This window comes from Mastomys coucha, unplaced genomic scaffold (genome assembly GCF_008632895.1).
Source record: "Mastomys coucha isolate ucsf_1 unplaced genomic scaffold, UCSF_Mcou_1 pScaffold3, whole genome shotgun sequence".
NCBI classification, from domain to species: domain Eukaryota; kingdom Metazoa; phylum Chordata; class Mammalia; order Rodentia; family Muridae; genus Mastomys; species Mastomys coucha.
Window position 1 is genome coordinate 19,300,795 of NW_022196909.1, and position 16,723 is coordinate 19,317,517.

A 16,723-nucleotide genomic window follows, 5' to 3' on the forward strand; every position below is an offset into this window, starting at 1 on the left:
TACAGACTGGTAGAGTCTGGCAACTTTACAAGCAAAGACAACAACAACAACAACAAATCAACCAGGAATAATGGTGACTAATGTCATCCAAAGTGGCAGAAGCCAGACAAAAGTCCTTAGGTAGTCCTTTGGGGTAGCTTGAGTTCTTGCAAGGGCTGTGGGGAATGGATTACTTCAAGACTCCAAAGCCCTAGAGTTGCCTGACATAGCTCGGTAAGGTCTAACCAAGGCTGGGGTTGATTGGCCTCTTGTACTTTTCCTTTAATTAATTAATTTTGGTTTCCCAAGACAGGGTTTTTCTTTGTGTAGCCCTGGCTGTCCTGGAACCTACTCTTGTAGACCAGGCTGGCCTTGAATTCAATCCGCTTGTCTCTGCTTCCCAAGTGCTGGGATTAAAGAAGTGTGTGCCACCATTGTCCAGTGTTCTTCTGTTTTCACTAAGAGCTGGAGGAGGCAGGTGGATAAAGCTTGTCATTCACTTTAAGAGGAATAGGATGGTTCAAGTTATGTTGGCAACAGAAGAAGGCTCCATATCAGTTTGAGGAGACTTAGGGAACCCTAAACGCTTCCTCTCAACAGGCATTGTGCACTTTTATGGCCTTCTCTGTGGTAGTGAAGGAGGCGTCTGTCCATGCTATGAATTGTCTGTAGACCCTGTGAACACTCACACCTAGATTTCAAGGTTTTGAGGTGAAATTTACCTGCCACTTTCTCTGTAGAGCAGTGGTCCTCAATCTTCCTAATCCTGCAATCCTTTAATATAGTCCCTTATGTTGTGGTGACCCTCCCCAACCATAAAATTATTTTCATCGCGACTCCATAAGTGTAATTTTGCTACTGTTATGAGTCATAATGTAGATATCTGCATTTCCCTCTTGTCTTAGGCAACCCCTGTGAAAGGGTCATTTGACCCTCATGCCTGAAAGGAGTCATGATCGACAGGCTGAGGACTACTGCTGCAAAGGCTTCTAATACTGGACAGTCTTTAAAAGTTGAGTAGCCAGGCATCGTGGTGCATGTCTTTAAGCCAGTACTCTGGAAGCAGAGGAAGGTAGATAGATCTCCATGAGTTTGAGGCCAGCCTGGTCTACGCTAGGACCACCCGGAGAGACCCTGTCACAAAAAAACAACAGCAACAACAACAACAAAAAAGCCAAACCAAAGAACCAAACAAAAAATCCAAAAACAAACAAACAAACAAAAGAACCAAATCCAAAACCAGAGTTGAAGAGGTAGGGTACAACGATCTGTTAACTCCAATCCCAGTGATCCATCTCTCTCTCTTGGCCCCTGTGGGCCCTGCATGCACTTGATACACAGCTACATGCGTGTAGAACACCCATGCACATAAAATAAAAATTAAAAAAAAAAAAACCCTTAAGTTGGGAAGATACTGGAAGGTTGTTCTGTATGCACATTTTCCCACTTTGAACCTTTTCACAGTTCTGTGAAGTACTTTTCCTGAGAGTGGGATTCTATTAGGTTCTAGAAGGTGTTCCTTCCATAGTAGGTTGTCTACTGTGTTTAAGGGGTTTTCATTGCTCAACTTTAGGAAGCTTTTGTCCATCTGTGATCCATCCTGTATTTCCTGTACTTCTGAGGAATTGGTCTTTGAGCATTTTGATGAAATGAGGAGAATCTGGGACAAGGGCCAGAAGTGTTATGTAGTTGTGTAATACTCTGTAAGAGCTTGGGGTTTCACCATAAGCTTCTCCATTTTGTCTGTAATATTACTGCCTTGGCTCCTTATGGATCTGCCCCACTGATTTTCCTGCAGTGAACCCTGGCTGCCTTAAAGGCTGGGAGATTATAGGTACATTTCATTGTGGAATTTTTAGCCAACAACAGCAAGAGTTGTCTCTGGGATAGTTTAAACACACGTTCTACAAATCTCTAGGAAAAGCAATCATTACCAAGGTGACCAGGCACCAAGTAGTAGATGCTCTACAGTATGACCAAAACTTACAAGAGAAAAAAAAGTAAAACCAGATGCCAGGTTGTACATCTGTAATCCCAACACTCAAGAGGCAAATGAAGGAGGATAAGAAATCCAAGGTCATTCTAGGCTACACTGAGAATTGACGGACAGCCTAACCAACATGAAAGCCTGAATTTAAAGGAAAAAAAAATGTGCAAGTTGCATCATGGAAGTTCAGTGACAAGATGAGAGCCTCTCGCTCGCCCAGCAGGCAGGGGCCAAATAGAATTCAGGGGCTCTCTGATTTGGCATAGTTTATTACAATTAGCATACACACAAAATCATGTAAACTCTATAACGTAAATGGTTTAACTTCCACTATAACCAGCAGATCCTCTGCCACGAGCTTTCAGCACCCATCCTACTTTAACATCGATAGAATTCACACAAAACGACAACCACACAAATAGGATTATAATACAATTTGTAAGGAAAGGATTTTTGTTTGGTTGGTTTGGGTCCATGTTTTCTTTTAATAAACACGACACATACTTTCTCCTCTTTGGCAAAAAGAGGTTAAATCCCCCCAGTTCATTCACAAAGTAAACTCAGGGAAAAAGAACAAAAACCATGAGGTACGGCTGAGACCTGGGCCACTATGAGTATAAGCACATATGCAGGGAGGGGAAATCTGCCTTGTACATCACCAGGACAGTTACTAGCTCTCCACTAGAAAAGCCCCGCTTCTACATGTGCAAGAACACATTTGGAACAGCATTTGTTTTCCAGGGACGGTGGACGTCACCCACATGCATTATTTCTGGAGAAAGATGTAAGAAAATAGAGCCTCTGGGCTCAGCTGTATTTTTAATCTGAGGTTTAGAAATACTTGCTACTCCGGCCTCAAACTACAATTCCTGTGCTTCCTTCACTACAAGGTGCGGATGGACAATGTGGACTGCCTCGAGTCTCAGAACCCTGAAAAGGCAGACTTGCTTAAGAACACTTCGCAATAGGCCAGGCCCTTTCCTTAGAGAATGTGGTCCCTCAGGAGGCCCCGGGACCCAAGTAGGCTCCAGGACACTAGGCTGCCCTATCTCTCAAGGAAAGTCTAAGAAAGCAGGCTGTAGCTGCTGACGTGGTGTGTTTGCTTGCATAAATGGGCCACCGTTGCTAGCAATCATCCATGTTTCAAGTAATTTCCTCCAGGAGAAAGAACGGTAAAAAACGCTTTTACTTGCTGGGCGGGGATGGCGCACACCTTTAATCCCAGCACTTGGGAGGCAGAGACAGGCGGATTTCTGAGTTCAAGGCCAGCCTGGTCTACAGAGTGAGTTCCAGGACAGCCAGGGCTATACAGAGAAACCCTGTCTTGAAAAACCAAAAACCAAAACCAAAACAAACAAACAAACAAACGCTTTTTCTTTATCAAAAAGGAAACGAGCCACCACAACCAATGAGGGTTTTAAACAGGTTTGCTGCTTACAGTGTCAGATAATCAATCGCACCGAGAAACATGAACACAGGCTACCTCTATGCAAATCCCGTATTTTCTCCTTGATCCCTGTGTAGAAAACAAACACCACAAACTTCATTACGTTAATTCGTGTTAAATATAACTGTACAAATTGCACATTTTACAGCACAGCATCACAGTTAGACAAATGAGAAAAGTCTCCTTGTTCTAGCACAACAGAAACCAGCTGGCTCTGCTGGAAGGGTCGGAACAAAACCAGTTGCACAGTTCTGTAAACAGTAAGTGAGGTCGTCTCTAGGATCCTGAAGAGTCACACAGGCATGCTCGCACGTTTTCTTCCAGTGACTCGCAGTGGTGCGCGCTCAGTACCACAGCAGGTTTCTTTCACATTGGGTTCACAAAAGCGCAGTCATGGCCGTCTGGTTGAGGGGCGCAAGGCCGTTTCTGGGTGCCAAATAACCATCATCTTCCCCGGAAGTCATCTGTGACTGAGAGGATGGGTCTCTGCTGTCCAAAGAGCCGTTGGCAGCCGGCTTGTCGTAGCCCCAACCCACAGGCTTGGGGCTTGCTGGCCTCTGATAGCTTTCAACCTGGGTGGCTCCCGCAGCAGGAGGAAAGCCTCCAGAGGAAAGGGAGTGTTTATGAGTGGGCCTGGGCCCGGGGACCCGGTAGCGGCTCTGTGTGGAGAAGGTGTGAGCTCGCAGCAGGTGCCGCTCCACGATAGGGGTGGCATACTCAGGTTCTGAGTGCGTCAAGGGCAGCGCATACTCATGGCGGCCTGGGCGGTGAGGACAGTCATAGTGGCCGCTGGCCTCAGTGTTCACTCTGGCCTCCTCAGTGTCTGTGTCCATGGGCCGGAAGGTAGAGCCCTTCCTCGTGACTGTGCCTGTGCCAATCATGAGAGGCTGCTGATAATCTGAAACCAAATGAACACCATTAGTGCACCAACTGACATGAGAACCAGGCAGGCGGTTGCCCCACCGTATGCTTTTCCTTCCACTTCCATCTCTATTGGTGACTAAAGCATCTCAGGTTCCACGAGAAATACGAAATGCAAGTCAGATGCTGCAGTTAGGGCTTTTTTGGCGGGTGGAGGGGTGGGGAGAGGTTGTTTCCAGATAAGGTTTCTCTGTATAGCTCTGGCTGTCCTGGAACTCACTCTGTAGACCAGGCTGGCCTCGAACTCAGAAATCCGCCTGTCTCTGCCTCCCAAGTGCTGGGATCAAAGGCGTGCGCCACCACTGCCCGGCTGTAGTTGGGTCTTAAACCACCATAATATCGCCTGCTTCAGGAAGCCACCAAGGGCCATAAGACCTCAGAGACTAGATTGATTTGGTCAGAGAGAAAATATTTTGTAGAGGAGGGGCATTTACTTACAGACGATCTTGTTATGCAACCCCAACTAGACTTGAACTTGTGGTCTTCCTGCCCCTAAGCCTTTGGTGTCCAGGGGTTGACCACAGACATGCAACTCCATGCTCAGTTTAGGGGTGACTTTTACTTGGTGTTGGGATTATAGGTGTTGGCTCTTAGGCCCGGCTAGGAGTGACTTTCAAAACTTGGAGGTGGAGAAAAGTCAAAGAGGGTGTGATGACCCCCTTTGTGTCAACTTGACTCCATCTAGAATTAATAAAACACAAATGGCTGGGCTGGGCACACCTGTAAGGAATTTTTTTCTTAATTACATTAGATCATTTGAAGCGTTAAGACCCACTTCTAATCTAGATCTCTGAGGTGGGAAGGTCCACCTTGAATCTGAGCCATGCCTTTAGCTGGTAGTCTATATAAAGGATATGGAAGAAGGAAGCTTACTCTCTCTTTACGTATCTGCTCCTGCTAGCAAGTCCGTGCTTTCACTGGCTTTAGAGTCTGCTTCTTTGGGATTCTGGAGACTGAACTACTGAATTACTGGATTCTTGGACTTTCCATTGGTAGACAGACGTTGCTGACTATCTGGACCAGCCATTCTAATAAATCTTTTTCACACAGACACACACAGACACACACAGACACAGACACACACACACACACACACACACACACACACACACACATACACACTGGAAGCCACGTTTCTAGCACGTGTTAGATCGATCATGGGGGCTGTGGAAGTCTCACTCAGAACCTACATACAAGCAGTCTGAGGTTGCTCTGGGAGCAAGCTGAAGAAAACTGACAGGAAATAAAGCTAGCCGGAAGAGAGACATACCGATGCTTTCCTTCTCAGAGATACTGAGCCATTCTGACCCTTACTCTAACTCCCTCTCCTCAAAGGCCGGAGAGGTATTCATTCATCACTCAATTAGTCTTTCTTGCCCCTCATTCCCAGCCCTTTGATAAAAACCTGAATAGCAAACATTAATCAAGAGCTTCCTCCCAGCACTCAGGAGGCAAGGGCAGGTGGATCTTTACGAGTCTGAGGCCAGCCTGGTCTACAACTGGAGTTCCAGGATAGCCAGGGCTACACAGAGAAGCCCTGTCTCGAAAAAACAAACAACAACAAACAAAACAACAACAACAACAAAAAGTTTGCAGAGACTAGCGGTGCTGTGGGCCCCTCACCATTTAAGCCATTATGTGCCTTGAAGGTATGCTCAACTCAGGTGAAGGGACCATTGACTAATATCTTTGCATTAGCTTGAAACGCTTCATAGACTACTGAGGGTGGGAATAGGGGAGCACACTTCTGCTGTAATGAATGATCTTTCTTAGCCTTACTGCTGTCCTGATTCATGTCTCCCACAAGCAGAACCTCCTCAGAGCACTGTCCCTGGGATATGGCACTCACCTGCCATATCACTAGTGATGAGATCCAACTTTTGTGCCATCTCTTTTTCATTGTCGTAGCTGATGGTAAATTCTGTCGACTGATGCCTAGCAAAGGGATATTTAATCTGCTTCCAACAGCCTGAAATCAAGAGAATATGAAACCAGGCATCAGGCATGTAATTCACATACCCACGTGTTCTTCGGTACGTCAGAAGTTAGTCTCTTGCAGGATGCTGACAAACCCACAGCCACAGCTCTTTGGTTGTGTGCTGAGCACAGCATGGTGAGGCGGGCCCTTCAATATGTACATCACCCACCCACAGCTTTATTTATTTCTTGAAATAGGTTCTCTTTACATAGCCCTGGCTGTCCTGGAACTCATTATGTAGACCAGGCTAGCCTTAACTCACAGAGATGTGCCTGCTTCTGCTTCCTGAGTGCAAGGATTAAAGGTGTACACCACCATGAATGGCTCCCACTGATGGTATAAAGGTATTTGTGGTCTGGACAGGTGGCTCAGTGGTTAAGAGCACAGGCTACTCTTCCAGGACTCCGTTTCAATTTCTAGCACCCACATGGCAGGTGCCCTGGAATCACCTGGGCACATTTCCTGTAGGCACATAAACTCATATCCCGGAGGGGACAACACAGTTGTCATTTAGGCCCAGCCTTTTCTCAGCGCCTTCAGGCCACCGTATCTTCTGGGAAACCGAGAAATGGGCCAGGTAAGGTCCATGTGTTTGTTTTGGAGAATTTTTAAGAGACACAGGTCAGTAGTATTCACCTGCAATCCCAGGGGATCAAACTCAGGCCATCTCATGAGCCCTGTCTGCATTATTTTGATCCTGAGACTAGAACCCAGGCCAAGTGCATGCTTAGCTCACAGACAGGGCTGCTGTCGCTCCTTGATGACAGTGTCGTAATCTAATTTCCAGTACCTACCCATACGCAAATGAAAATTACAAAATGTAAACAGGATAGGGCTCATGCTAAATACAGATAGGGCAGCATGAAAACTCCGAAGTGGAATACAAACTAGATATGATAAAGTTCTTTGCTGTAGCTTTGCTAATCCAAAGGTAAAGGAATTTATCTCTTTTTCAAACTAGAGAGTAGTCTCCTCTTACCTACAGCTTATGTTCCAAAACCAAAAGGGACCATGGACCCAAAATATTAAATAGAAAAATTCCAGAATGAATTCCTATTTTAAGCCGCGTGCTGTCCTTGCACAGCACTGCCTGCGTGTGAACCATCCTCCTGTTTGAGTCTCTGTATGGTACTCTCCAGTGAAGGCTGGTGTTCCCCAAAACTTCACAGAATCTAGACTCAGCTGGAAAATGGGCATATGGTAGAGGGGATTGTCTTGATTGTATTAACTAAGGTGGATTCGGATACCCAGCCAGCATGATGGAACCGCTTTCCTGCCTGGGATCTTGAACTGGAGAAGGGGAACTGGGCAGCAGCTTGTATTCATCTCCCTGTGTCTTCCAAGCAAGGATGCAGTGTGGGGCTGGGGAGATGGCTCAGTGGTTAAGAACACTCACTGCTCTTCCAAAGGTCCAGAGTTCAAATCCCAGCAACCACAGGGTGGCTCATAACCATCCATAACGAGATCTGATGCCCTCTTCTGGAGTTTCTGAAGACAGCTACAGTGTACTTACATACAATAAATAAATAAATTAAAAAAATAAAAATAAAAAGGGATGCAGTGTGACCAGCTTGCTTCAAGCTCCTGCCATCTTTAGTACCCACCACCATGGACTGGACCTTGCACCGTGAGTATAGACAGCCCCTCTTCCTTTAGTTGCTTTCTTTCAGATTATTATATCACAGCAAGAGCAAAAGAAACTGAAACACTCTTTAGCCACTTTATGATGTGCCCAAAGCAAAACAGTGGCCATTCTACCCAATACAATTGTCCTGATTTGTTATTACTTAGCATTTTTTAAAATCTCTCACCATGCCTAATACATAAACTACATTTTATCAGAGCTATGCATGTAAAGACTTTACGTACGTGGTTTAGTTCTAGTTCTAGTCTTGAGCAACCCTTCGTGTCTTGAGTTTATCACTCACAGATAAAGGTACAGAACCCAGGATCTTGTACATATTAGGCAAGTGTTCTACCACTAAGCTAGGCATCACCCGTCCTCCAAATGTACTGCATCAAGACACCTTGGACTTTCCCCTGAAGACAAAATGAAACCGTAGATGGGGTTTTTAACTAACCTGTTTTCTGAGCATCAGCTGATACATATGGATTTCCTTTCTTTTTCTTCCTGTCAAGACAAAAAAGCTCTACTGAATATTCATCTGTCAATTTGTCTGCCTGTGTCCTCATATAATATAAAGGTCAGAAGTACTCACTTCATAGGTGTTTCTGAAAACTGAATTCGCTAGATGCTGTCATGTGCTTAAAAAGCTCTGTGTATGTGTGTGTGTGTGTGTGCACACGCCTGTGTGTGTGTATGATCATACATAAATATATCTTATAATTAAGGTCACATATACTCACTGAGAGAATGTATTCTAATTTTATTTTGTATATTATAAAGCAATGCATTATTACTTGATTTTCTCAATGGCTCAGAAAACCAATAAAATTCTTAAGTAATTCATAAAGATCATTTTTATATTCTATTTTTATAAAGGATAAATTATAGGTACTTTTAAAAGCAATTAGCATTATCAGTTATTTTGAAGGTGTACAATGATTTGACATTCTATTCATACTAATATATATATATATATATATAAGTTCTAAGCTTTTTAAAAAAATATTTATTTATTTACTTATTACAGATAAGTACACTGTAGCTGTCTTCAGATGTACCAGAAGAAGGCATCAGACTTCATTACAGGTGGTTGTGAGCCAACATGTGGTTGCTGGGATTTGAACTCAGGACCTCTGGAAGAGCAGTCAGTGCTCCTAACTACTGAGCCATCTCACCAGCCCCAAGTTCTAAGCTTTTTAAATTGTAAAAAGAGAACCTGAGAATATTTCTTATTTTTTTTGTTTAAATCCAATTTCTATCATTTGTTATAATAATAAAAGTAGCATATAGAGTTATGAAAAAGATTCAGTACCCATCATACTGAATGTCTTTGTTCCAAAAGAAAACAGCCACATTAGACATTGCTAGGCAATCTAGGGCCATGGTGGAAGCTGAACCTAGCTGCTGGATCTTCTCTCTAATACAATTTCCATGGGGTTGGGGGGGGGGAGATGTCACAGGGAACATGTCAGCTCCCAGATGTTGATCCAGCAGTGCCCATGTGGGACGCCATAGGCTGTAGTGCTGCATAATCCCCATGTTAACATCTGGACCAAAATTGCTTGTAGAATTATCAACATTTCATCCCCAAAGAAGGCATGCTGCTTCTTTAACACAAATGTACCAGAGGAGAAAACTTTTGAGGTTTATGAATGTTAGTTATGATTATTCCACTTAGTGGAAAAGCACCTCTGAGTTTGTCTATAAGTATGTGCCCAGATAAAAAGATCCATCCAACTCGGGAACAGTACCATTCCCTGGGGTGGCGTTTCGGAGCAAATGAAAGGAGAACAAGCTAAATGGCAGGATTCTTCTCTTCTTGATTCTGGCAGATCCTGACATCCTACAGATGCGATGTGAGCAGCTACATCACACTCTTGCTACTGCCTCCCTCACCATGATGGGCAGATTGGGTAGACTATGTGTCTTCAAACCATGAGCCCAGGCAAACCCTTCTTCCCTTCCTTAAGACACTTTGTCAGCGTGGTGAGAAAAGTCAACTAATGAACTGCTTATGTTTATTTATAATGAGAGAAAACTTGAAAAAGTTTAAACTCACATACTTTCTACAGATTGCAAAGATTCCCATTCCAGTCAGAAGGAGGGCAATGAAGATCACTGATGGAATAGCCACGGTTGTAATATTCATTCCTAGAGGAGAAAACCACTGTTACAACACAAATATCATGTAACTTACAAACATACACAAAACTGGGCTTCAGAGCTGAGTGCGATGGTGTACAGCATTAACCCCAACACTCGCGAGGCAGAGGCAAGAGGATCTATGTGGGTTCCAGGCTAGCCAAGGATACAGGGATACACACAGTGAGGCGCTATCTTAATAAACAAATAAACAAACAAACAATAAAATAAGCAAAACTGCTTTGTGCTCAGAGAAAATGAATACACGTTTGCCTATGATGTTACAAAGTAAAGCCTGAGCTAAAGTTTGGAAACAAAAGTGTCCCTCTGCTCTAAAACTGCAGCCTTTGTTCCATGCACCTCAGGATTAGCTCTCACTCTGAGCTTCTTGTTGGGTTCAAGTTAATTCCCCAAATCAGAATGAGACTGGTCAAGGGAGGAAGCTGCATATGGCCGGGTCTCAGGCTCTCAGACTCAGTGTCTACACCTCGTAGGGAGGTTTGACAGGTAACTAACTGTTACCAAGGCTGGGAAGCTGTGAGGTTCTCACTGTCCGAGCTGTGTACATTAACTGAAGAGGGACTGTAGCCTGATGTTTTCAAACATGAAAACAAGCATGAAAACGCCATGCTCCTCAAATGAAGAGGCACTCCTGTCCCAGAATAGGCCCCCAGCTGTATAAACCATAAACAAATGGAAGATATCATTCTGCACCTTTTTATTTGTGACCCTTGGGAAGGAAATAAAGGACAATTAGAAGTGAAAAATGTCTGCTGGACATAGCGATGCATGCCTTTGATTCCGCCACTGGATTGCCACAGGCAGGTGGATCTTTGTGAATCTGAGGCCAGTCTAATTTACATATCTCATTCCAGGTTACTTAGGGTAACATAGCTAGACCTTGCCTCAAAGGACTAACAACAACTGAACTAGAAATGTATAGCTAATGAACAAGAATTTTTTTTAAATTATTATATAAAATACAGGTAAATTATTATATAAAATACAGGTACATTACATAAAATACAGCCACATCATTCATAAGAGTGCAATTTCAGGAAAATGTTACGCCTTAAATATTGTGGAGGGGAATGGTTAATTAATGGCATATTCATATATAGTAATTTAGAAAATACTCAGAATTTAAAGTAAAATTGTATAATATGCCTCTTTGTTCTTAGAGAGAGTTCTCATGTAGCCCAGGCTGGCTATAAACCTGAGGATGGTCTTGAACTCCTGACCTTCTTGCCTCTATGTTGAGGAAGGTCTCTTGCCTAGCAAAGATGAGACCCAGGACAGCCAAAGGAGAAACAAAACAAAACAAAACAAAACAAAACAAAACAAAACAAAAAAACCAATATGAACTACATGACTACATAGTGGGGACTAAATTCCCACTGTAGACTTTAAAACAACAAACGTTATAAAAAGCATGATCCTCACCTGGGGTTGTAAACAGAAATCGCTTTTCCGACAGAGAACCACTGAAATGAAGAAGACAAACAGGAGGCACGTGAGAGAGTTGGTAGATGCTGGAACCCGCACAGCGTAGCTTCGTATACCTGCCACCACCCCATGCAGCAAGGACCACAGTCCTGATGCCTTCCTGCTACCATTCACACCAGCATCTTAAGGGCCAGCTAACTCACATATTAAATGAAATAAATTAAAAAACAGAACGAAAACAAAAAAACAAAAACAGGGGATAAAGGCCAGGCTCTGAGACCTGAGCTTCTCTAATAGTATGCATCAATTAAATGCATTTAATCATGACATTCTCCCACATGGACACAAGGTTACTTTATATTTACTCTCCATCATCCTCATTCCAAACTCTTCCTGGCTTAACTGACCTAATGTCATCTCCCCTAGTGTACTTTCTATTACTGTGACAATTCACTTTATAACTCTTCAATCAGACTCCATCCTTTAGTCAAGGAAAGAACTAAAGATAGAAGAAACCTGGAGGCAAGGAGTAACGCAGAGGACATGAACGAATGCTGCTTACTGGCTTGCTCAGCCTGCTTTCTACACCATGAAGGACCACCTGCACAGGGCTGGCACAACCCAGTTGGCCAGGCCCTCCCTTATCGGTCATCAATCAGGAAAATAACCCACAGTCGTGCCCAGGAGCCAATTTGATAGAGGCAATTCAACTGAGGCCCCCTCTTCCATAAAATTAACCCACACATCTCCCTTCTAGTTTGTTGGAGTTATTCTTAAGATAGAATCTTTTTTTAAATTTTTTTAAGTTTATTTATTGCTATATGTAAGTACAATGTAGCTGTTTTCAGGCGCACCAGAAGAGGGCATCAGATCTCATTAAGGATGGTTGTGAGCCACCATGTGGTTGCTGGGATTTGAACTCACGACCTTCGGAAGAGGAGTCAGTGCTCTTACCTGCTGAGCCATCTCACCAGCCCTTAAGATAGAATCTTGTTATGTAGCCTGGGCTTTCCTAGTCCTCACTATGTAGGGGAAGCTTTGCATACTCCTCCTGTCCCAGCTTTATCTTCCTGGGTCTCCCTAATCTTGCTGAATATGATGATCTGTGGGTTCCTTCTCCTGCAAACACCTCCAGTTCATCCAGAACAAAACTCCTTTGTGTGTACCATCTTCTTTATCCATTCATCTCTGATGGACATATAGTATGACTCCTTACATTGGAGTAAATATGGACAGGCAGGTATCACTGTGATATGCTGGTAAAAGACCGTGGCTATATATGTTCAAACATTTTCCGGTCTGTCTGGGCTGGTGGCCCGAGCAGACCGTGGGCGCAAGCTCCGCAGCCAGTCCCACAACACACAGAGGAAGCTCCATTCCCAGGCACTCTAACAGGCCCAGGATCAGAGGTGAGGAGGACACAGCATCTGTCCCAACACAGGGAGTAACTGGGATCAGCGGGACCAGGCACAGAGGAACTCCAGCAGTCGGGTTGCTTCCAGTCTGTCTGGGCTGGCCCAAGCTCTGCAGCCAGTCCCACAACACCCAGAGGAAGCTCCACTCCTAGGTGCTCTAACAAGCCCAGGATCACAGGATACCAGAATGACAGTATCACAGAGACAGCTTGACTCTGAGGAGTTCTGACACAACCAGGATCACAGGAAGGACAGGCTCCAGTCAGATTTAGCAAGGGCAGGTAGCACTAGAGATAACAAGACGATGCAGGCAAGCTTAAGAATATAAGCAACACAAACCAAGGTTACTTGGTATCATCAGAACCCAATTCTCCCACCATAGCAAGTCCTGGACATACCATCACACTGGAAAAGCAAGATTCAGACATAAAAACACTTCTCATGATGATGATACAGGACTTTAAGAAAGATATAAATAGCACCCTCAAAGAAATACAGGAGAACACAGGTAAACAGCTAGAAGGCCTTAAAGAGGAAACACAAAAGTCCCTTAAATACAGGAAAACACAAATCAAACAGGTGAAGAAAATGAGCAAAGCCATCCAGGATCTAAAAATGGAAATAGAAACCATAAAGAAATCAGAGAGAGAGAGACAACCCTGGAGATACAAAATCTAGGAAAGAAATCAGGAGTCATAGATGCAAGCATCACTAACAGAATACAACAGATAGAAGAGAGAATCTCAGGGGCAGAAGACACCATAGAAAACATTGACTAGTCAAAGAAAATGCAAAAAGCAAAAAGCTCCTAATCCAGAACATCCAGGAAATCCAGGATGCAATGAGAAGACCAAACCTAAGGATAATAGGTATAGAAGAGAGTAAAGACTTCGAGTGTAATGGGCCGGTAAATATCTTCAACAAAATTATAGAAGAAAACTTCCCTAACCTAAAGAAAGATGCCCATGAACATACAAGAAGCCTACAGAACTCCAAATAGACTGGACCAGAAAATAAATTCCTCACGTCACATAATAATCAAAACACCAAATGCACTAAACAAAGAAAGAATTTTAAAAGCAGTAAGGGAAAAATGTTAAGTAACATATAATGGCAGGTCTATCAGAATTACACCACACTTCTCACCAGAGACTATGAAAGCTAGAAGATCCTGGGCAGATGTCATACAGACTCTACAAGAACACAAATGCCAGCCCAGGCTACTATACCCAGCAAAATTCTCAATTACCATAGATGGAGAAAACAAGATATTTCATGACAAAACACAATTTACACAATATCTTTCCACAAATCCAACCCTACAAAGGATAATAGATGGAAAACATCAACATAAGGAGCAAAACTACACCCTAGAAGAAGCAAGAAAGTAACCTTTCAACAAATCCACACAAACCTAATTCCACCTCTTACAGCAAAAACAACAGGAAGTAACAATTACTTTTTCTTATTATCGGAATATAAAAATTAATATTACTAACATAACCTAATCGATTGAAATCCAAAAATATGAGGGATTAGAAATTTGTTGATTGTCATCCAAAGGTCTCTCTAATTTGGTAATTGGAGAAATAGGTCCAATATTGTACAATCCACATATACCTTCAGCTTGTTTGTTTGTGACAGTGTCTTGCTGTGTGCAACATAATGGTCTTGAAATCTTGCTTCTCCTATCGCAGCCTCTCTATTAGTAGTATTATTTATTTCATGTTTTTTACAATATACTAGGGTTTTCAGAACAGCTTACATATTTTAAAAGCATTTATATACCCAAAAGAAATGTAGACAATTAACTTGGGAGGTGGCTTGTAGGAAAGAGAACAACAAAGAGTGAGACTGAATGCTTTGCTTGACATTTGTAGCTCTTGTATCAAGTTTGAAGAAGAGGACTTTATAAGTTACTCTTTTTTAAATATTAATAAGCTAATTTGATTTATTTAATGTATATGTATACACTGTAGCTGTACAGATGGTTGTAAGCCACCATGTGGTTGCTGGGATTTGAACTCAGGACCTTTGGAAGAGCAGTCAGTGCTCTTAACCACTGAGCCATCTCTCCAGCCCCTATAAGTTACTCTTTCTCTGAGATGAATGCTTTTCAAAATCATCATAGCCAATGAACCAGACTCTTACCCTCACCTAATGTCTGTGCCACCCTCCAAGCAGAACCATTGTTCATTGAAACAGTTGGTGAATGACTTTATGGATAGACCACCTTAATACACACACCATTTCTTAAATGAATGTAACCTGTTCTCTGTGGGCTGAGAATAAAGTCACTCATTCAAGTCAAATAGCTTTGACCATAGCAGAAGTCTGTATCCAAAAATCGTGCCTACAATTCATTCCTTAGCACAGCAGAACTGTCAACTCTCAGCTTAGCTATGATGCAGGTAAAATCCTTTGGTGATGTGAGGGTCATTGAAGTATAGCCTTATTACAATGAAATCCAATGTCTAAAAATTGTTCTTATTTTGGATTTGTACCACAGTAAGAGCCAAAATTTTAAACTCTGCTAAATACAAAACAAACAAACAAACAAAAAGACTTTATATATTTATGTTCATTTAAGAAAATAGTAGTAGTGATGTATTATTTTGAAATATACAGTTAATATGTTTGGAGTTATTTAAAATTTATATTGAGAAAAACATATGTATTTTCAGTATTGCTGTAGACAAGCATCTACATAAGACTGTTAAACTGATTGTTGTTTTATATCAAACAACTTTTATAATACTCATTTTTATTGTTATAATATTTTATAAATTTTAAAGAATATGACAAAAAAGATATTATAGGTATTGAAGGGGGGGTCTCTGGGAGGAGTTGGGGTACAAAAGGGAAACAAGAATGCGACTTAATTCTATTCACTTAAAATATGTTTTTAAATGTTAACGAATTCAGATAAATTGAAATCATGTAACTTCTCCTCATAATGCAATAAAACCTTAAAAAAGAAAAAAAATATATGTTCAAACATGGTATAACGAGGGAGTCTTACAGCAGTTTTATTTTTCTTCAAACTTAATATTTGTATTATTATTTGGGAATTTCATGTCATGCACCTCAGTTACACTAACTTCCCTTTTGAGAATGCTCTGGAAAAAATACATACTGTTGGGAATAAATTTACAATTTATCAAGAGCCTTTCTTTTATCTGATAGTTCAATTTTCTATCTCCTGATGTCCCAACATAAAGGACTACACAGGATCACATCAACCATGAATACTTAGGCTCATTCTCACTGCCATGAGACATTGAAATATTGACTTTTATATTTTCATTGTCAATCAGAGAGGATTAGTGTGGAAGGGTTCACTTTTGAACATGAAGATAAGGGTCTCATGAGTTGCTCAGTTGATAATGGGTCCATTGAGAGATCCCTGAAACCCACGCCTACAAATTTCCTCTGACTTCCACATGAATGCTGTGGTATGCGTGCGCGCGCGCGCGCGCACACACACACACACACACACATGCACACGCACAGACACACTTTTAATATGTAGTAAAACAAAATTTTCATTCAAAAGTACAGACCCGAGGGATGGTTCTGCTCTCTGCCTGGCTTTCCTCCATCATCAGCTGGCTTCTGATGGCCAATTCACTCTGTCCAACTAACTATAAATGGGACAGAGTCACACTAAGGGTAGACAACCCTTCTCCTTAAAAGCTACCACCTAGGAGAGGACAGGGCTCTGAGGCAACCACAGTGGGTAAACAAATTCCATCAAATTACAGGAATAAGAAGCCCCCCC

General features: G+C 42.4%; 1 protein-coding gene across 1 annotated transcript in view; it reads right to left on the bottom strand.

The window, feature by feature from the left end:
- Positions 1-2,215: 2,215 nt before the first annotated feature.
- Positions 2,216-16,723, bottom strand: part of Dcbld1 (discoidin, CUB and LCCL domain containing 1) — a 63,146-nt gene continuing 48,638 nt past the window's right edge. Inside the window, exons 7-11 of the mRNA XM_031348753.1 lie at positions 11,525-11,565; positions 10,003-10,090; positions 8,394-8,443; positions 6,184-6,303; positions 2,216-4,311 (exon numbers count right to left, since the gene is read on the bottom strand). Of these exons, the coding sequence (XP_031204613.1) occupies positions 3,791-4,311; positions 6,184-6,303; positions 8,394-8,443; positions 10,003-10,090; positions 11,525-11,565 (820 nt within the window). The 3' untranslated portion in view covers positions 2,216-3,790. The remainder of the gene's footprint in view (positions 4,312-6,183; positions 6,304-8,393; positions 8,444-10,002; positions 10,091-11,524; positions 11,566-16,723) is intronic.